At 43.5% G+C, this 21,834-nt stretch overlaps 1 protein-coding gene across 1 annotated transcript; it reads left to right on the top strand.

Annotated features, from left to right (window-relative positions):
- Nucleotides 1–6,588: 6,588 nt before the first annotated feature.
- On the top strand, nt 6,589–20,113 carry PGK1 (phosphoglycerate kinase 1). The gene is made up of 11 exons (XM_062640007.1): nt 6,589–6,748; nt 9,402–9,452; nt 10,557–10,712; nt 10,830–10,974; nt 12,871–12,974; nt 13,697–13,816; nt 16,359–16,473; nt 16,753–16,932; nt 17,469–17,646; nt 17,906–18,004; nt 19,637–20,113. The coding sequence occupies exons 1-11, from the start codon at nt 6,684–6,686 to the stop codon at nt 19,675–19,677; spliced, it is 1,254 nt and encodes a 417-aa protein (XP_062495991.1). The 5' UTR covers nt 6,589–6,683; the 3' UTR covers nt 19,678–20,113.
- The last annotated feature ends 1,721 nt before the right edge of the window (nt 20,114–21,834 follow it).

Raw genomic sequence — 21,834 nt, 5'->3', positions numbered from 1 at the left:
TTTAACCTGAAGTCTGATGTCAGCACATAGATTGTGTATATAAGATTTCATAAGTAAATAGCTTTTGGATTTTATCTGAGAACAGAACAATACCAGTGTATGAAAACAGAAGAGTTGTGCTATGGAATGCGTTTTTAGTAAATCGGTGTGCTTGATATCTTGCAGTGAGGAGAACATCATCATTTGTTGCTGCTACTAGTTTAAGAAACAACATATTTCTCTTGCAGGTTTTAGGTTCTTAATATCTCTATGTGAATATAGATTATATTTTAAATTGGATTATATTTATCTGTGTCTATATTGTAGTGTTGAGAAATGCTGAGACTGATTACTTGCAAAGTCATTCCATAAGATGATGTTCTCAGTTTTCAGCAGCAAAGCTGTTTTTTACAAACCAGATAGTTACCTGGTCGTACAATGGTGGGTTTTATTCTTAGTGCTCTACAACTATGTTTCCAAAGATTTCTGTTTTCTTCTTTATCCACACTTGTTCTCAGTGGTGTTCTTGGCAAGGTTCTGCAGATGAAAGGGAAATCTCTATGTACTGTTGTCTGGATTATGCTGATGGCTGGTCTTGATCATGCAGGGAAGACACCAGGTAGATCCAGGCACCCCATGCTTTCAAGAAGGGGGTTTCACTTCTGCAGGTGCTGGTTATGGTTTGTCTAGCATGTAAATGGCAGGCATCATGTTCTTCCTGCAGGAAATAGAGTAGTAATTTAGAGTTAAATTCCTGGTTGGTAGGTAAAGCAGCATGAAGAATTTGTTCAATTATTTCCAAATGTATTTTTAGACCACTCTGGGTTCTGCCTTTTGTTGTCCAAATTGTAGGTAGGCTGAATGTTTACTGGAATGCTGGTTTCATTGCCAACTTTTTCCCAGTGCAGATGTTTTTCTAGGCTTTTCCATTTTCTCTGAAACCCGGCATTTGTCCATTTACAACAAAATAAGGTTACTTTTCAAAAGCAGGATACTTGATGAGGTGCAAAGATGATTATGGGGGAATAAGGAACAGTAAAATGCTGGCTGAGAGGGAGTGGGATAGCAGCTTGTAAGTGCAGTCAGAGGATCAAACTCAGGAGAGGGGAAATCACTAAGTAAAGACCAGAGTATAAATAAGGTGCTTGTGATCAGTTAAGGCTTCAGTTGAGGTGAAGCTTTTTCACTGTAACAGCTGTTAGTATTGGAGACAGCTTCTGTTAGAGGTAGTGTTGGTAGAAGGCAAAACGCTGTTGCACTTCTGAAAGAGGCTTGTGTTAAGGGATGCCAAGAAAAGCAGTGTCTGGACTTGTCTTTTGAACTTGAATTTAGTACTCAGTGTTTAAGTAATGCATAGCTGATTAAGAAATCCAGAGTCCAGATCTTTGTCCAACACTCCCTGTCCAAAAGTGTGATACTGACTCACAGAATGTTTATCTTGTTCTTAAAATATCATATAAGGTGCTTTATGTTGAAGAACCAAATATTGTTCAGTTTGAATGTACAGTGCAAGTGGAGTAATGTGGGAGCTAAATGTGTTTTCCCAAATGTAAATGTTTTAATATGTAAATAGTTGCTCCTGTTGGAGACAGTTTGGATTCATAAATTGAAATATTACATGGAAACGTGCAGTTTCACATCCAATTGTATTACTGCTTTGTCTGTTTTATTGTTTTCTGTACCTAGCTATTTATAAAACCTGTGCTCTATTTAAAAAACAGAGTATGTATGCTCCAGGCTTTAAAGATTGCTCCTTGAATCTTACCAATAAACTTTTAAAAGAGTAAACACTTGACATTTTATACAAAGAAGAGTGGGAAGCTGACACAACACAACGGAATCAAGAGAGCATTTCTATTTATTAAAACCTGTTTATTTTTTTGCTTAGAACTTCCAAAGGAATGTTTTAAATCTGATGGGTTTTTTAATATTCCATTTTGGTGTGAAGAATGGGGAAATGAGTGTGTTGAGGAATGTTAGAGCTGTTACATTTCTTTAGCAACGTGCAGTCTCACACTTCTTTTAAGACTCTGCCTCCATCATTGTAATGGCAATTATGAACTATATAATAAAAATATACCATACAAAGATTGTTCTCAGTCATGTTCTGTGATCTCCTTCAAGAATTTCTTTTGCTGACTTAACAGATTCTACTGCCAGCTGCACAGAACTTCTCCCCATTCGTTCCTCTGCAATGTTCAACTGAAAAGCCACACGTGGCACCCCAGGATATGATGCTGTTAGAATGCCTTATGTCTCCTCCATCAGTGTCTATGATGACTCTGGGCTGGAGCTGGAAGGGCAGAACCAGCTGCATTGCGGAGCAGACTGGGAAGACAGTCCATGAGACCAAGCTGCTGGGGGGAGTGGACTGGGAGGTGAATGTCTGAGGCTCATTTATGGGAGATCCCATAGGCTGTGCAGATATGTTTAGCAACCGCTAATTTTAGGTAGAACAAGTCTTCACCTTCAGTAGCTCTGCTGTTGTGTAGAAGATTAAACTTGCATCTAAGCCTTTCCAAGGTGATCAGTTTTGCTTTCAAGTTAAGACACAACCCTGTAATTTTATCGTCTTGGACTGACTCATTGGCCTAGGATGCCCCAACAAGTGTGGAAACTTACAGGTTTTAGCACTTGGGGTTTTGAAAATACAGGCTTGCTGCACAGAAACAGTAACCAAAGCATTTAGGTTTGTTTAATTTAGGCCTTTAGCTATTTTGGGTTAAGAGACTCTCTGAATCCTCTTCTTTCAAATGGAACAGTTTCTTTTAACTATGACTGAGTTTAAAAACAACAAAAAAAAAATCTGCTAGAATTTTTTTTCGTATATCTCCACGTACGGATTTGCAGCATATTGTTCAGTGAAATAGAGCGAAAGTCCCTTGGTCTGTCACTGTGTGCAGGGTGGATATGGTATGTGCCATGTACATTGTGGAAGGAAAGCTTGACTGAGGCATAGTAAGTCTCCAAGGGTACAAAGCCCATCCTGGCCTCAGTGAGGGTAAGATCAAACGTTTATTTTAAGCATTACAAAAAGGAATTACACAAACCAGACAAAGCTAGAGCTGGTGCGAACACATGGGATTTGTGTTCACATAAACTTTAAGCTTCAGAGCAGTAGTCAACTTCTGGGTATAAATCTTAATATCCTTCAATTCCAGTGCTCCTCCCTACTAATGCTCATGGTGCAGAGGGTGCTTTGTAATCAGCAGAGGCCCTGCCTGGCCCTGAAGGTGGAAAAGTTGCCCTGAGGGTAACTCCACTCAGCATAAAAAGCGAAAGCTAACCTTTTGCATGTGCACACACTGTTAAGGAATCCCTTGTAATCTGTCCACCTCTAAGTCTGGTACTTCCACAGAGCAACAGCTGGCTGATAATTTACAAAGCACACAAATGAATGTTCCCTGCTGTAAAATTCTTGAGTTCAGAGTGGGTACAGTCACCTACAGACGTGACCTCAGTAGCCATTCACGGCGAACACATAATAGCCTCAAAATATGACATCTTCTTTGTCCCAAAGGCCTGATCTACACCAGCAGCAGAGCTCTTTAAGGAGCTGTTTCCCATTGATAGTTTCAAACACAAAAGATGAGCAGAGCTCCATCCTCCCATCTCCCTTCTTTCACTTGGTGCTGGGATCAGCTTTCTGGTGGGGTGTCACCTCTGCAGCCCATCTACCCCAGTGCCCCTTTTCTGCAAAGAGAAAGCTTAGAACTTGTGCTGAAGCCTGTTTTTAAGTGGAAGCTTAAAATGCAGAGGGTGGTTATAAAGCAGGGAATTTGAAGGCTGGGTCATACAATACAGAAGAAGATGCAGATTATGGGTCTCCAAGCTACAGCCCTTGAGCTTAATTTATGTAAATGTGCACTCCAGTGAACCAAAGCCTGGGATCTGTCTAAACTTGCCACAATCCCATTCCTTTTGGCTAAAGGAAGCAAACAGGATCACACAGGCAAGGGCTATGTCAGTCTAAAGTGTAGCTTCTGTTTTATATTCCTAGAAATTACTTCCTGGAATGGTCACAGATCTAACACCAGATCTGTGGGGTTTTTGTTTCCAGTCCTTTGCCCTCCTGGCTTTGTTGAACTGGTTAATTTAAAAGTGCAGATTTTGAACTGTTTGCACAGGCTTTTTTCTTTAAATATTTGCAGTGTGTTCTAAATATTTCACAATGGGAGGGAAGGACAGAAAGGTGACTCAAGCATGGAAGGGAGCTTTGAGTTTCAAACACATCTGTAATAGTTCTCCTTTCTTTGTAACTTTTTTGTAACACACATTCTGGTGCCCTGGCCTTATCCTCTGTGGAATTATGTTCTGCCACCACAAGTTCTCATGTGACATCCTCCCTATTCCCCTTTTTCATGTTCTTCACAAAAAAAAAAAAAAAAAAGAAAAAGCAAGCAAGCATAAAATCAGAGTACACCTTATGAACTATGGCTGCAGTTCTGCCCATTGTAAGTCACAGTGTTTTTGTTTTCAGATTACTACAGACTTCTTCTACAATACCAGTCTACTAGAACTATATAGTTGTAGTAGAGTGTTCCTGGTCATTTTATTTATGGCTTGCTTAGTCCTTTATTCTTGAATGTCCTAACAGGATTAGCAAGTGTCCCACTGTTCCCTTTCCTGAGGCTGCTGCAGGATATAGCTCTCTTCCATTACTGTGGCTGCTCAAGTTACTGTGTTCATACCATGCACTGTGACATTTCTCTTCTGTACTTTTTTACCCCTAGGAGGTGGCATGCAAGCTTTTTAAATTAAAGCCTTTTACTAATGAACACATCCATTTACTAGGGAAAGTAACAGAGGCTGCAAGGAAGCAGTTGTGGACTGCAGCTGGAAAGACCATTCCTTTCTGAGTCAGCATTGTGGAATTTTAATTTCTTTGAAGAAAGCAGCACAGCACAAAGTAGAACAGGGACAAGGAAACAGACTAGCTTCAGAACAGTTAAATTGTTACAGCACCTGTGGTTCTGCAGGATCACTTCCTTATTCTCTCAGCCAGTCCCTTTAACTGAGCATTGGTTGTCCTTAAGGCTCTGAGGGTAAAAGCAGCTCTTAGCAGCCACACTTGCGTGCAGGAGCTCCCTACTCCTGAGGCAGCTCTTTTGCTGAACAAACCCTGGAAGAGAATCTGAAAATAGAGCACTCACAGATGCTGGAAAGGATTCAGGATCAATTTAGGATTTGACTCTTGTGCCTTGGTGGATGTTGCAGTAGCTTTGATACTTCCAGATGTCCCTGCCCACTGGTCCAGGTTCTCTGCCTCACAAAGATCCCGATGGATGCTGCAGGTTCAGGGACCCATGGATACACTCCACGTTTACTCTGAGTCAATATCACAACTATTATTGGACCTAATTTAATTTGAACCCTGACTATATGATTTATAGCTACAGATGATAAGCCACAGTGACACACAGATACACTATGGAGAAGTTTTCCTCCTACGAAGTGACCACATAATAGAGGATTTCACATCTCCTATTACTTTGTTCCCATGTGTCATTTCAGCTTCTGTTGTGGTTAGGATAGCTGTATCACTTGGGTAAACTGATGTCTCTAACCTGTCTTGGAAGCCCATCCAGGCTTTTCCAAGCCTTCTGACAAGTCCTGCAGCAGGATGCTCCTGCTCTTCTGCCCACGCAGGCTGGATGTTTTCATCCATGTGTGAGCAATGCTTTGGTTTGCCTCTCTACCTATCTTCCTATTTTGTTTCTTGTAAGGGCGTGCTTGTTTTCTTCTATTTTCCCTGCCCTTTGCTTGTCTGTTGTAGCCTTTCTCCTAAATCTGGCCTTTCTGTCAAGGACAAACCACTCTGTCAGGCACTCAACTTTATCACAATTTTCTCAGCAGTGTCTGCATATTAAAAAACCAAAAAAAAAATGAACTCACCACATAAACCACGCTTCTGGAAAGCGTATTCCTGGCTTTTCCTAGTTGTCTTGTGAAGTATTAAACTAGGTCATTTAAAAAATATCCCAGGTTGTGTGTTGTTTTTTCAGTTGTGATGCTGGGCCTACACCAGACAGAAGTACTGACTGTGAAGGTTTCCAGCCTTTGCCAATTGACACATATTCAACCATTATGGACAATTTACCCTCAAGCAAGACCCAGAACTATTAATTCAGTAGTTTCGAGATTGGAAATAAAAGAGGATTCATTTCAGTGAAATCGTACAAAAGTACTTAAGGAGAAACAAAACAAATAGCTGATTATTTCCAGAAGCTGGAAGAACATAAGTGCTGCTAGGGCAGGCAGGTTTGTTACCCGCCATGAACCTCTCTGCCTTGTGCTCCAGAAAAAACACTGAGCGTGGTGCGCTCGCAGATGCATTTTTGAACCTATAATCAAATGTATTTTAACTTGGGGCTGGGGTCTCACCGGCTCTCGGGCCCGGGCGGAAGAAGCCGCTGCTGTAACACCTCTCCCAGCCGCTGAGGTAACACCGCCACAGGCTGCGCCGGCTGCGTGCGGGACGTGACCGGGCCTCCCTCCTCAGCCAGGCCTCCTGCAGGGGCAGGCGGTCCGCTGACGGGCAGGCAGCTTAACCAATAGTGATGCGCGGCGGGCAGCGCGGGCCAATCACTGACGGGCGGGGGCGGGGCGAGCTGTGTGCCGGCGGTGCTGGCGGTCGCTGCGGCAGAGCGGAGGCGGCAGCGGAACAGAGCGGAGTGTGTGGTTGGGTAGTGTTTGGAGCAAACATGTCTCTCTCCAACAAGCTCACTCTCGACAAGGTGGACGTGAAGGGCAAACGGGTCGTCATGAGGTGAGGATCCGGGGTCGGCCTCACGCATTCCAGCTGTGCCGTGAGGGGAGGAAGGGCCCGGCCTGGCCCGGCCCGACCGCGGCAGTCCCCGGGGGTACTGCTGGTGCCCTTGTTCCGGGGCCGGCCCTCAGTCCCGCGAGCAGGGCGGGAGGGTTGTGCCTCCCAGGGATGGAGGAGGGTGGGAGCCGCCCGCGGCCCCCAGGGCCCCGCCGACGCTGACTCGCCCCATCTCCGCGCTGCGGTGGGGCCGAGCGGGTGCCTGGGGGCTGGGCGGGTTCACACGCAGCTTTCCCAGGCGGGAACAAGTCATCTCCCTCCTCGGCTGCTCGTCTGAGCCTGGGAAATGATTTTCGGTGGGATTTCGTTTTTGTTTTTCCCGTACTCTGGCTCTTGGAAAGGCTCCGTACATCCCGAGTTATCCATCAAAGAAACGTGTCCGTTGCCTTGTGCGGAGGGCTGTGAACGCAGCCTCACGCTCTCTGGCAGTGCCGAGGTACCCGGGAGCGGAACCACCGAGCTCCGCCGCGGTATGTCGCTCTAATGCACATGTATCGTCCACAGGCTGAGAGGAAAACCGGGGGAGCACTATTCCCCATTTCCCTGTTTCTTTCCTGCAAATCCCAAGCCCGTTGCAATAGAAAAGTGAAAATACGGCTCTACCCCAATAAAATAATAATTCCGCTTTTTGCAGCACGAGTTAAGTCGCAGGTATTCATCATATCCTGTCGTAAAACACTAAAATAGGAGTTTATAGCTTATTTATAAAGTATCAAGGCCTGCTGAAAGCCTAACGCTGGAATTGCTGCCAGATTCCTGGAGATAAGGGCACTGAGTTATGTCATGATACATCCTGCTGGAAGTGCTCGTGTTGTGGGGTTCTTTGTCCAAGGTCACTGAAATGTGACTGCTGTGTGGCTGGTACCTTGCTCGGTGAGTGCGCAGGTAGAACAGAACTCAAACTTATCTTTCTTGTAGTCTGTACCAGGCAGCTTCCACTTTTCATCGTGTCTCTGTCTTATTTTGTGAGACATAGTAGTTCCCTAGAAATTTGCTTGGCAGAAACTAGCCCTGTAATGGGTGAAGAAGCTAGCTTGGAATTCACACGTGCTTCTGAAATCTGGTGAACAAAAGATCCCTTTTATCTCTGTAAGAGTTGAGTTTGGGTATTTTTGCAGTCTGACTGGCTGTACCTTTTCTGAGTTGTGTTGCAGGGAACACCCTTGCAGTGGCAAAGGATGGGTTAAGTCAGCTCTTGGTCTTGATACTTAGTGCACTTTAATCTGTCTTTACAATCCAGTGATGAGCTACTAAAACTGAATGAAACAGCAAATGTGGTGCCAGTCTCTGCTGCCTGCTTCTCATTTCCCTGAACAGAGGCACCATGTGCTCTCACTACTACTGAAACCAATACCTCTTTTTTTTCTCTTCTCGTAGTCATCAGAATTTTGGCATACTCATAACCTGCTTAACTTCCAGTCCTAAAGTAAGCTTCTAGAGAAGTTGGGAATGGGGAGGAGAAAGGGTTTAAGGGGAGCTCAGATTTCAGTAGCCTGCAGTGGGGCAGAAGGGTGAGCTGTGTCTTCCTGTTGTAGCTCTGACGGCTCTGTAAAGCAAACTATTCTTTTATTCTCTCATTTTAGAATACTAGGACAATAAAATGGCACGGAAAATGCTTTTCTTTCCCCTTTCTAGAATTCATCCCCTGTACCGTGGGGCTGCCAGTTCAATTCCTTTCTGCTCAGCTACTCCTGTTTTGCTGGCAGCTTTTGTTGTTCTTTCAGTCTGTTTCTCGTGCTGAGCAGGCTGCAAGAGAATTCAAGTAACTTGGTGAATCTTGCTGTTGTTTAATACAGACACAGAACGATGGAGGGTGAACTTGAAGGCCATGTTTCACTTTCCTCGTTCTGATACGCTGTTGCAGCCAGTTCTCTTCCCTCCTGTAGATCTATGAGTAATTTCTGCCTTCGCCGTTATGCAACACAGTTTCCTGCTGCTGCTGCTAGTCTGCACGTGGGCACAAGGGATGCTAGTGAGAAATGGCTGATGAAACTCCTCCCTCCCATCCCTTCAGCTGGCAGAGGTAGGGCAAGATCTACCTCCAGATCCTCCTCAGGTTTTCCAGTGGGAATGTGATAAGCCCAGCACTTGGCTGCAGACAAATTGGAGGACAGAAATTCAAAGTTGTAGGTGATAACTGGACCACTTCCTGGAGGCTGCTTGCTTGCTGTGGCAATCCAGCCAAACATCTTGGAGGCCTCATTAGACAGCACAGTGTCACTTTCATTATTTGTTTCCTTTCCCTTGGAAGCTCCTAGTTCATGATCCAAGGGTACGTTGTTTAAAACGAAAAGGTTGTGAGGAGCTTGTTCAATCTCAGTTTTATTTCCTTCTTGAGCATCTTTGCTACTGCTGCCATGAGCGTTAGGATGCCTCGGTGGCACAGCTTTACTAAGTCATTCCAGCAGATGTTTGTTCTCAGTTTGGCTGATAATGTCCTGATTTCAAAACAGAAGTTGTACACAAGGCAGAGCTAAAAATCTTCCTGTAATTGTCATGTTGCTGTTCTATCCAGTGCCTTTACTGGCAGGTTCCCTTGCTCTTTGTAAAAGAATTTGTTGAGTATTTAATTTTATTTCTGTTTTCTTTTTTTTAGGGTTGACTTCAATGTTCCAATGAAGGATCACAAAATAACCAACAATCAAAGGTGAGTCTCAATTCCCATCTCAGATAGAAGCCCCAAAGTCTGTTTTCTTTCCCATTTTAGCCCAGTTCTTTTAGCAGTACCTGGAACACTACCATGATTCATACCACACTATTGGATGTGTCTCAGAGAAGGTCATCAATTATTAATTAAAACCTTTGTAGCTATTACTACTAACTGCAAGGCTTCTTCTCACTATGGAAAGCATATAGAAAAAATCTTGTAATTTTACAGACCCTAAACTTCATTCTTTAAATATGGTTGAAGTGTTGTGACCATTTCACAGCCACATCCCTTTGGCTGTGTGTAAAAATTTGCTGTATTTTTTTGTAGTATCCATAAGACTTTTTGCCTTCTGGTTACACTGCAGTTGTGTGAACTTGTTGGCTTATGTTAGAATAATTGTTTCAATGAAGCATACAAAGACACAAGATTTAGAAATGGTTATAGCAAATGTCTTGCCTTGCTTGTCTCTTACAGACAGATGCCAGTTTTGTTCACCACAGTATGCTCACTGCTCAGCATACCCATCATTTCTTTATTGGTCAGGATCACTGACTAAACCAGGAAGCCTGGTTCTGTTCAATTGTGTCCTGACATTTCTTAGCTAGGAGCAATCAGCACAGTTTAGATTACAAAATGTATTTCACTCCTGTGTCCTACATCACCTGGAAGATAACAGTGAAATGTATGAAAACACAGCTGGGATGGAGAATTTTGCTGATGCTTTCTGGTCTGTGCTCCAGAATTGTCACAGTCCCTCAGAGAAGAGTAGGTTGGATTAGTTCCATAAGGACAGCTGTGCCCTGTGGGATGTGGTTAGTCTCCTAGACACTTGTTCTAGCAAGGACAGTTTCCTAAGAAGCCCAGTGTCCCTTTCAGAGACTTACTGGTGGTGATGCCTCTTTGATGAGAGGTTGGGTGAACTGTGTAAGCACCAGAGGTAGGATGGGCTTCTGAAATAATTATTCTTCCATGCTCTTCTCCTCCATTACTTTTGTCATTTTTGAGGGACAGCTCTTGAGGCTTTTGTGTAAGTGGTCACTAAATCTGTTTGCCCGGTAAACTCTATCTGAATCCTTTTTAATTTGTTCTCTGCTATTACAGAATTAAGGCTGCTGTTCCTACCATCAAGCACTGCTTGGATCATGGAGCTAAGTCAGTGGTTTTGATGAGTCACCTAGGTCGTCCGGATGGTGTTCCTATGCCTGAGAAGTTTTCCTTGGCACCAGTAGCTGTGGAGCTTAAAGCACTCATGGGCAGGTGAGTTAGAAGAGCAATCCAGCATGCACCAGGCCTCTCTATCAGTGGACCTGGATGTTTTCCTTTCTGAAAGCAAGAGTCACTGGTGGGATGACAGTGTTCATCTTGTTTTTGCAGGGAGGTCTTATTCCTGAAGGATTGTGTTGGTCCTGAGGTGGAGGCAGCCTGTGCTAATCCTGCAGCTGGCTCCATCATCCTGCTAGAGAACCTCCGATTCCATGTAGAAGAAGAGGGGAAAGGGAAGGATGCATCAGGGAACAAGGTAAAACTTCAAGTGCGGCTTTTTTGTATGCCTGCTCTGGTCTTACTACCTTTTTTGCTGCAGAAGGACAAGAAGACAGCAGCCTGTATTAAACCCGTTTATTAATTTGCTTCCAGAAGTGTGTCAGAGATCTTTAGTTCAACATGTCCCAGCATTTGTACTATGCTGTGCAGAAGTTTGAGTCAATTACATTGAATTTCCAAGATGAAACAAGTGAAGTGAAAGGCTATAGATGACTCATGAAGGTGGTGCAGTCTGTAAAAGAAGGAGCAAAATAGGGTTGTGCAGGAAATTGGCTGATTCTTATTAGACTTTATTTTTGGGATATCTAAAACAAACCCCCAAAGTCTGTTGGAGATGGTTTGTTGCTACTGGGGCTGTAAGAATGATGCTTATTTCTTGATTATCTGGCTATTGTTTTAATATAATGCTTAAATGTGCTGCAGCAGAGAGGTTTTAAACCCTTTTGCTGCCTTCTCTTAAGAGCAGACATCCAGAACCAGGCTGCCTTGCACCTCTGACATTTTCTTGAAGGTCAGGAAGAACGCTTGCTCCAGACAGCTGCTTTTCTTGGCGATGGTGACCCCGATGACTTTACACAGGCCTTGACTCTTTTCAGATTCAGTGTATGGAGTGGAATGCTGACATCGTGTGGTGCCCTTTATGGGCTGATACAGGACTCCTGTAGTTAAAAAACCAGCCTAGAGAAGTAGTAAGCGCTTGCAGATGGCAGTGAGAAATGCAGCAATTAATTACTAAAACTGTGTGCCACTGAAAGCCAGTACGGTGGCAGGAAGAAGAGTGGGGCAAGAATGGAATTTGCTTTGGGAACTGTCCCAAGTGCATTTCTGTAGTTTTCATCTTATTTAGCAGGGTGTGGAAGCCTGCACTGCAGTTGAGCACAACAGGAGAGGTGCTGTTGACAGACCTGCTTCTGGTCCTGACAGAGGTGAAAGTCTGTGCTATGGAAATAGCAGTGCAAGACTGCAGGTTACTAACTGATGCTTAGAAACTGTGGCTTTCCAAAGCAGATCAAGTGATTGTGGTTCGTCACTTGGAGCCTCTTGTGTCCTGCTTACAGATGCTACTGGTTTTAACAGAAGCATTTAGTCTGTTGGTGAATTGCCTGGTTTTATGCAGTGAAGGAGCAGTTGACAGTGTAGTTCTATAATCTTCTGGTCCCTTTGGCTTGACATTTGCTCAGGCAGTGTGGGTAAAAGCACACCCAAAGCTGAACCCATCTGCCATTAATTAGAGCACCTTCCTGCCATTGTCCCCATGGTGTTGGATCTGTGCCTGGCCGTGTGTCTGTTCTTGCCCACTACACACTAAGCTTATCTCCAGCTTTCTGATGCTGGCTGCTTTCTCTATGTCCTGTTGTAGTGTGCAGGTTATTTATCAGTTAATAATCAATGCAATTGCTAAATCAGTTCTTCAGGAGTTCATTATTTTACCTTTGGCAATTGGAGGCCATGCTTGCTTTGTTTAGTGAGCAAGCATGGGGTTTTTAAGTTGCATCTTGGCATTGCCTTGTCTCTCCACACCCTTTCTGCATTACCTGTGTTCACCACTAAAACTGGAGGTCTGTTGGAGAGGGACTGAATGGCCAGGAGCACTGCAGTTTGTTCCTGTTCTGCTAGAAACTTGAAGTGGGAAGAGTCCTCAGGCCTGTAATAGCAAGAATAAATTCTTGGGCAGTTTAAACCATTTAAACCTTTTTGTTGCTCCTACTGGACTGGGAAAGAGCATATGAAATACAGTGATGAACTGATATGTTTCTCCAGCTGGCCTTTCATTGCTTTGGGTTTACAAGGCAAATTGCTGACTGTGACTTTAGTTTCAGGATCAACTCTGTGTACCTGAAAAGCAAAAACCTGTTGCTCTTTCTCTTTTTAGATCAAGGCTGATTCTGCAAAAGTGGAGGCTTTCAGATCCTCTCTTTCTAAACTGGGAGATGTCTATGTCAATGATGCTTTTGGAACTGCCCACCGAGCTCACAGGTGTGTATCCATTTTCCTTCCACAGGCAGAACTGCAGAATGATGTCTGCTGTGGAAACACATAAAGCTTTGCCCCAGTGAGTTTTCCTTTTGGGCTTATCCCATTATCCTTCTGCAGTGTTGGCTACAAAGTAATGGATTTAGCGGAGGTGGGTGTCAGTAGTATATGCTGTTTCATGCGCTCAGGGAACAGAAGACAGCTGAAACTCTTAAAACTTGAACTGACCTTTTATGCTTTCAAGATATAAAAATTATTGCTTGAGACATGTATAAATTGTCCTGCAATTACAGCAGAACTCTTTTCCAAAAGATGAATAGCTCCAGACTGGTAATTCTCATGGAGTGGGTTTAGGTATTTGTACTAACTCCAGTTAGAGCAAACTCCAGTGGTCCCCATTGAGCTTGATTTCATAATCCAGTGCTATCACAGGAAGGCATTTCTGCTCTCACTATGCTTATTTGTCCCTCAATGTTTTGGATCACTCTAAACAGTATAAATGTCTTGCATAGTGATATGTCTGTGCAAAAACTATCTCAGAAACTGTGTACAGCCACCTTATCGAACTAGGAAAACAAAACCTTGTGTTTGTTTTCATGCAGGTGGTAGCTGTTCTCACTCCTGCAGCTGACTAAAGGATTGCCTTTATAATGCTGTTAGACACAGGGCTGTTTGGACCTGTGCTGATAGACAGTTTTTCTTTCCTCACTCTTTTTATTCTGCAGCTCTATGGTAGGTGTCAACCTGCCTCAGAAGGCTGCTGGCTTCCTGATGAAGAAGGAACTGGATTATTTTGCTAAGGCCCTGGAGAGTCCAGAGAGACCCTTCTTAGCAATTCTTGGAGGGTAAGACTCAAGAAACATAAGAATTTTGTATTTCTGTTTAACTCCTCTGTTAAGAAATGAAAAGCTATTTTGGCTTCGTTGAAACAAGTGCTTGCCTTTAATTGCATCTGCAGTTCAGATTTGTAGGTAAGTCCCAAGATCTCTGTAAGATGTCATTAGAGAGGAGCTAACTGATCATGTCCACTCCTGCGATACTATCAGGGAGTTCGTTGTATCGCCTGACCTCTTACATTCCCCAAATTGAGTTTGTTGCACAGATGACCCAGAAGACCTGTTAGATACACACGATGGCCCTGAAGCATTGTCAGTGACCCTTCCTCCACGGTCCAGAGTACAAGCATCCTGCAGGCTCAGCACTGTGGAAAGTGACATGGACTGTCATTATGCAATGATGACCTGCTGTAGCTGGATGGGCCTCTGCTCTTCTGCAGCAGTTAAGTTCTGTGCAGAGAAACCTGAAAAAACAAGTGACTGCTTCTGTGTAGAAATAATTTCCCATTGCTGCTGATTTATGTCATACGTGTTCTTAGTTCAGCACCATGGTTCTATGATGGTGTATTTCAGTTTATCAGATGAATTAAAATACTTTGCTAAGTAATACAAAGCTGGTACATGGCGACATTCCTGTGTTCTTGATAGAAGTATGTGGCTTATTACTGCTCTTTGCACCCAAACGTGTGTGTTAAGAACTACTTTTCAGTTCTCACATAAAGTTTGGCACTTCTGTGACCTTAGTTATACTGAACAATGCTTTATTTTCTTTCTATCAGTACCCTTGCAAAGTTTACAGCTGCAGGTGACCCATCACTAAGCACTATACCTGCCTCATTGCCTTTGATGGAAGTAGCAGGTATATCACCAGGGGAAAGTTTGTTAGTTATCTTACCAGATGTTTGAGTTAGAGCAGCAGGTAGGATGGCCCAAATGTTAAAATATCAAGCCTATTTGTAAAGTCTGGAAGTGTTGTAAATCCAATGGGAACAAAATAAGCTCTTTTGAGGTGCATGATCAGAGTAACCAGCATGTCCTGGTCCAGGAGCTTGATACTAAGCTCATTGTGTGACCAAAGGTTGATGAATGCTGACAGCATCTTAGTCACAGGAATAGCTCAGAGTGGTTCAGAGCCAGAAAACACCTTTATGTGTTTGAAAGCATCACCCTTCCACTGATGGGTCATCTGGTTCCTAGGTGGGATGGCAGATGAGCAACTCTCGCTTGATTGCACCACGGGGAGGTCACACTTGTAAGCTGCATGTGGTCCAGCTGCAGGCTTGCTACTGCTTATATATAACAAAATTTGGCCTAGAAAATGAACTGAGAACTGTACTAACAAGGAAACTGGAAATGAACTGTGTTGGCAAAGACCATGTGCAGGAAAGTACTTCAGTGCCAGGAGCAGGGTATGTGCAAGGAAAAGAAACAAAACTAATTCACCTTCATGTTTTCTGCCTGGAGCTGAACACAGCAGGACAGGCCTCACAGGGTTTTGCTGTGGCTTTGTACCATCCCATCAATGCTTCTTCACCCATTCAGTTCCCACAGTGTAGCAACATCAGCAGCTTCATGGCTTAAACTGGGGTCAGTGGCTGGTTCACACCAGAGCTCTCTGTGACCAGTATAAGATTGCATTTGTAGAGGCAATACCTGTTTTGTATGGTTAGGTCTGAAAGCATTTCATTAATGAAATTCATACAATTATCCATTCAGAGATGGGGAAACTAAAGCAAGAAGAGGAAGTGGTCTTGTCTAATGTCACCAAGCAGGGTGCTGCGAAACTAAGACAATAATGCAAGTCTTCTGGTTGCCAGCCTAGGTTTAGCTCAGGGTGGTTTCCTACGCTCTTTTATGAAGCTTTCTTTTAGATAACAACAGAAATTTCATACATGGCATTAAAGAGGGAAGACAGGAGACTTCTGTCTGTTTACTGTCTCTTCTGCCATTCCTACATAATGTAATGTTGGTATTGTTGTTCCATTACCATTTGTATCTCATGTCAAAAGCAGTCATCTGCTTTTGGGCAGCGCAGTTCTGTGTCACACATCAGCCTGGTAGTTTAAAGCTGTTCTGTGAGTGTGGTGGGTTACAGGAGCTGGGTGTGTGGGAGCTGGTACAGAGAATCTGGGGTTGGACAGTGGCTGTGAATGGCAGTGCTCTGATCTCTGCTCTGCTGTGCTGGACAAACAGGGGAAATCAGGCTGTAAAGTGTTAAACAAAGTTTATATTTAAATAGGAAAACCATGGAGGAATGAATAATGCTCTTGTAAGTTGCTATTTAATGCTGGCCTGATACGTTGACAGATTCCCTTCCTGCCTACTTCCAACAACTCCTTTATTGGCTCATTCTCTCAGAATGGCCTTGATATGCCATAGTCATGTTATTGCCATTACTGAATAGCAGTTGGTGAATTCTGCTTCAATCCAAGAAGTCCCTGTAAAGCTTCATGTTGTCTTAGCTAAAGATTACTAGAGACTAAGTTCTGTCAGAGGAGTTTGGGGCAGTGGCTGTTATTCATTATTTTTCCTTCTCTCTTTCTGTCACCAGAGCCAAAGTTCAGGATAAGATCCAGCTGATCAGTAACATGTTGGATAAGGTCAATGAGATGATCATTGGTGGTGGAATGGCATTCACCTTCCTCAAAGTGATCAACAACATGGAGGTATGAAAAGAGCAATCCAGTGTCTGCTCCTAGTAAAGAGTATGGTCAGGATGTCCCTCGTATATTGTATTGAGAACTCTCTACCTCAACTCTACAAGAGCAGGGAGCACAGAGAAGTTACTTGACAGTCACTTTGCTGCCTATGTCTAGCTGGGTACTTTAAGAAAGTCTTTCTAGAATTGTTGTGTGAGCAGTTTGGCTTGACTGCTGCTGTTCTCTTCTGTAATGACCAGTAACTGAACAAACACCTCTCTCACTTTTCCCAACTAACTTCTCTAGATTGGCAACTCTCTGTTTGATGAAGAGGGATCAAAAATTGTCAAGGACCTGATGGCCAAAGCAGAGAAGAACGGTGTGAAGATTACTCTGCCTGTTGACTTTGTCACTGCAAACAAATTTGATGAGAATGCACAGACTGGGGAAGCCACAGTGGCCTCCGGCATTCCTGCTGGCTGGATGGTGGGTATTAATAGGCAAGGCACTAACAGAAGTAATGGCCAGCAGTGGGGCAGGAAAGACACATTAAAGGAATGGAAAGAGTCATTGTGATCCTTTGCAAATGCTTCTGAAGGCAGTCAAGCTGCATAGAATATATTGGTTTAATGAAATTGAAGCCATTTTGTTCTGAATTTTTTAGTCTAAAGTAGCTTTTGTAAGAGTTGGATTAAAACAACAAAATTCCTCTAAACCTTTCAGATACAGACACAGTAGAAATCCCTTTTATTTGACTGGAATTTAAGTACAGTTGGCAAAAGTTTCTAACCAAGGCTTCAGCCATCTGACATTGATTTAAAAATCACTTCTTAACAGTAGGAAGATCGGTACCACACCACACTCCACCCTACTGCAGCAGCTGCTGGCAAATCTGTTCCTTGGTGTGTAGAGGAACTTTTGCTTTATATCCATGGGTGAAGGGGAAGCTTCTGAGATCCCAGCTAGACACGGGTGACTTGAGATGAGGGCCAGCAGTAAGTGGCTTCTCTTACTTGTCTTAGGGCTTGGACTGCGGCCCTGAAAGTGTGAAGAAGTTTGTTGAAGTTGTGGGAAGGGCCAAGCAGATTGTGTGGAATGGTCCAGTCGGTGTCTTTGAGTGGGACAAGTTTGCCAAAGGAACCAAAGCCCTGATGGACAAAGTGGTAGAAGTAACTGGAAAGGGCAGCATCACCATTATTGGTAAGTTGTATGAGTGTGCTCTTGTCTTTCTAAATGCAACAAGAAGCTTCTTGCCAGTATCATGCTAAAAATACTTGTCAAGTTTGGTTTTCTTTCCTCATGTTTTCACCTGTGCTTCAGCTTGAAGTCAGGGCTTTAAAAACTGCTGTATGTAGTAATGTGGAGTGTTTGGCAGCAGGACCAGCTTGTAGCAAGGTTGTGGCCCTTAAACTGCAGAGAATCTGAACTTCTTGTGTCTCTGATCTTGTTTGTACCACAGGTGGTGGAGATACAGCCACTTGCTGTGCAAAGTGGAACACTGAGGATAAAGTTAGCCATGTCAGCACGGGAGGTGGTGCCAGCCTGGAACTGCTAGAGGGTAACTCTTCTTTTATCTTAACCTGTTTAGCAAATCAGGTAGTTCTGGGTACTCTACCATGTGTCTATACTCAAGAAAACACAACAGTAGAGTGAATGTCATTTCTGTTCCACCACGTGGAGTTGCACATAGCTTTTGAGCAGTGAGCCCTCCTCACTGCTCTTCTTTTGTAACCCCCCTAGAGGAAGAGAGAAAAGAAAACGGGAGTATTCTTGCAAACAGCACAGTCTGCCACTCCCAGAAGGCAAACCCGCTGGAATGGAAAATAAAATGGCCTCAAGAGCATGCTGTTTCTGTTTTGTAGATGATCCCCTGAGGCACACTAACCAGACTGCTTAAAATGCCCAGTGGCTGTTAGGGAAATCTCATCAGAATAGTCTGGAATTGTTGCCAGAAGCCTCCTTTCCAGCGCATTGTTTGAAATCCCCTGGTTTCGGGAGCCCTCTGGTGCTCACTTACCAACCTGCAGGAGGGTGCTTGCAATTCAAAATGGTGAGAATTTACAGGGCTCTTCTAATGAGTAACATTGTACTTTAAATGAGTTTTCATTTCCTCTGGTAATTAGCTGTTTCCCAATGTGTGTAAATTATCTAATGCTGTCAACTTCTCTGTGGAAGAGAAACTGCAATAAACTGCATTGCAGCTGGTACTTTCCAGCAGTTCTATGCGAGACAGAGCTTTTGTTTCTGTTGCCTAGGGAGTGATGGGAAAGGGAAGGAATGCAGATGGTTAGAAGGAAACACTGTGCAACCGATTGATTCAAAAGGACAAACTTGTCTAAGTTTTGGCCCAAAATGTGGGTTTGTGTGTGTGATCTTTTAAATGTAACGGAAGTCTTGCTAATTGGAAAAGCTTCTGAAGATCCAAGGGGAAAAAAAAAAAACAGCAAACCAGGGAGTTGTGAACAGTGTTAAAATTCAGGGCTGCCACACAGCTTGAGCATCAAAAAGTAGGATTTCTGGAAAAAAGCAAAACCAGAATGGTCTCTCTTTGTAATTAAAGTAGGACAAAAGGCTTAAAAATGCTGTGGAAAACATTCCACTTTCATAATCTGGATCCTCATACTCAAAGGTGAGCATATTCCTTACTTCCGTCGGCTGGAATGAGGCTTGTAAATACCCAGACCTGGGTGTTTAAAGACTTGAGCTTTGTAGGAGGTTTCATTTCTTAATTCTTTCTTAAAGTTTCCACCACACACTCCAAAATTCCTTTTACATGCCACTACAGATCAAAGAAAATATGCAGCAACCCCCTAGATCAAATCAAAAACCTGTTTGCCATCAAACTGAGTGGAAAAAGATCGGGGCCGTTTGGATCAGACACAAGCAGAGACTTGGATAGACACTTCCCATTGTTGTAAATGGAAAATTGATGACTGTGGTACACTCAGCATCTTTCTGCTGACATTTGAGGGAGGCTGTGCTCTGGATGAGCTCTCACTACAGCCCTGAAAGATGTTTACTTTGTGGAACAGTGTAAATGTGCCCGCATGCCCTAAGAGCCACTGTTGTCAACAGGAGTGTATATAGAGCCAGTCTTTTCCACTTTTAATCTATAATCTCTAATTTTATTTTAAATGCTTCAATTGCAAGAGGGTTCTTAACCTCACTTCTGTGTTTTAACTGCTTCCAGGTAAGGTTCTTCCTGGTGTGGATGCCTTGAGCAACGTGTAGAGAACAGAGCATCAGTCACCCCACTTCCTGGTCCTGTGCACAGCCCCTGAGATTCAACACTTCAGTGCTTCTGTATTTCAGCTCTGCGCTAGGCAGATCACAGTTAACCCAAACTGGACAGGGTTTGAGGAGAAGACAGCAGAGAGATTTTACGACTGCAGTTTACATGAGGGTGGATTTGTCCACTGTTCCCCCGACTTGAATTAATGTAGTGCGTTTAAACTGTTGTTGTGAATTTAGAGTGTATATATTTATATTTTGCCTTTTCAAAGAGATTAATCCCTGTTAGACATGTCTGTTTCTCAGAAAGGAGTGCACTGTTTAGCTTCAATGTTCCTTGGCATTTTCATCACTTGACACGGTTCAGAAACAAGAGGGGACTCCAGTTTTTTGGAGGCTGATTGTAATAGCTGCTGAATAAACATATTTAAAGTGCTCCCAGTTTGTATATGGTCTTTCAGATACTTAGAATGGTCTACATTAAAATATCTTATTCCTAGCATCAGGAATGGGAGATATTTTTCCTGTCTGCACTACGTTCTTTTATTTTTGCCCAGTGGATCTAAAAGCACCCAGTCTGTGAGCTTTGCTAGTAAGGAAATAAATTGTTACAGATGTGCTGTCACATTCAAACTTCTATGCCAACACATAATAAAGTAAGATGCAATTTTGAATCTGTAACAGTCTGGTAAAAAGTACAAATTTAAAAGTGTTTCTCTTCTAGAGAACTCACCTTATAGTATCTAATATAGGGGAAACTGAAGATAGAACAGGTAAGAACAGTAACAGGCAAACAACTTCAGGAAAACTTGAGCCTTTGCTCAAGTTTGTGGTCCTAAAAGCACTGAAACTGGCATAGTAAAACCACACAGCTGGACAATTTGGTTTCTGTGTGTGGCTTAAGCACGCTGCAGAACTGCACATGCTGGCAGAAGAGGACCACCAACATAGTGCAACTGTATAAAGTTTGTATTTCCATTTCTACTGTTGCGTGCTGGCTCTGGTGCTTCCTGCAGGACCCAAATGTGAGCAGAGGGTGGCTCTAAACCAAACCCAGGACTACTCCAAGCTCAGGCTGGCTTCCAAGCATCCAAAAGTGTGTTTTGGATTATGTGAGCAGTTCTGCTCCTAAGAACTGTAAGGAGATGCAGTGCTCCAACTGAACCGCTTGTGTATCTTCCTGCTGGATCAGAGAGAAGTGAGCGATGTAAAGCAGCGATAGCCTGTTTTTATTCCCAGTGAATTCCCAGCAGGAATTCTAGGGAGCTTCCCAGGAGGTTTTGCATGGCCTGAATAGTATAAAGCAGCCAGGACAAACCGTGGAGAGAATCTCTGAGGTAAGCAGCAAGCCACAACATAGAGTATGCTTTTAAGTTAATTTGTATGTATGCATATAACATTACCAAACCAAAATGAAAGCATCTGTTGCAAACAGACACAGCCTATTTGCCAAATTTTAGTCGTGGTGGGATGCGAATTAAAACCCAATCATGCTGAAGTGTGTGTATAAATATATACTCAGTACATTTTAAAGCTCAAAGTGACTATTGCAGGGACCAGACACGAGGAATAATGCAGATGAGTGCAGTGCCGTGCTTTCCTCCTCCACCTCCCCTCCTTTGGAAATCTCCCGAGCAGTGTCTGGTTACACATGAATGATGCAGGGTTTTGCTGGGATTGCTTTCTCACTGCTACTCCTGTTTTCCAGGCCAGGGTGCAGACCTCTGACGGCTGCAGTAACGAGGCAAAGGAAGGAGCGAGCTTGTCAGCCACAGCAAAAGACTATGGATCTGGGGAATCCACTAGTACAAAACCAAACATTCCACCATGTTTTAGAACAGATGATTCTTGTCTGGCTCTGGTAAACAAGGCCTCGTGACAGCACAGCCCATTTTAGTGTCACTTTTGCACCCCTGTGTTGCTGGATTCCCAAGGAGCAATAACAGATTTTCCCTCCATAGTTCCTTTTGTGGTATTTACGGTGAGAGGTTCATGTGGCTGCTACCTCTGCTGGGCTTTTTCCCTTCTCCATCAAAAGCAACAAAGCTTAAAAGCCTTTTCCCACCTGAGTTTGGATGTTAATTGCCACTGGCACCTCTAAAATGCCCTTGTTCAAGGAATGCTGCTGGTTAGAAATGCTGTAGGAGAGACATGAGA

This window comes from Pezoporus occidentalis, unplaced genomic scaffold (assembly GCF_034315485.1).
Source record: "Pezoporus occidentalis ecotype Australia unplaced genomic scaffold, CSIRO_AGI_Poc_V1 ctg63, whole genome shotgun sequence".
In the NCBI taxonomy this organism is placed as follows: Eukaryota; Metazoa; Chordata; class Aves; order Psittaciformes; family Psittacidae; genus Pezoporus; species Pezoporus occidentalis.
The sequence above is the reverse complement of the archived record's forward strand: the minus strand, read 5'-3'. Positions and strand labels throughout refer to the sequence as shown.

What these genes read in the sequence shown, in the direction of transcription:
- PGK1 (XM_062640007.1), top strand. Translation starts at nt 6,684, where the DNA reads ATGTCTCTCTCCAACAAGCTCACTCTCGACAAGGTGGACGTGAAGGGC. An exon ending in AAGTGATCAACAACATGGAG is followed by an intron (nt 16,474 to 16,752) that starts GTATGAAAAGAG and finishes TAACTTCTCTAG; the next exon opens with ATTGGCAACTCTCTGTTTGA. An exon ending in GGGCAGCATCACCATTATTG is followed by an intron (nt 17,647 to 17,905) that starts GTAAGTTGTATG and finishes TTTGTACCACAG; the next exon opens with GTGGTGGAGATACAGCCACT.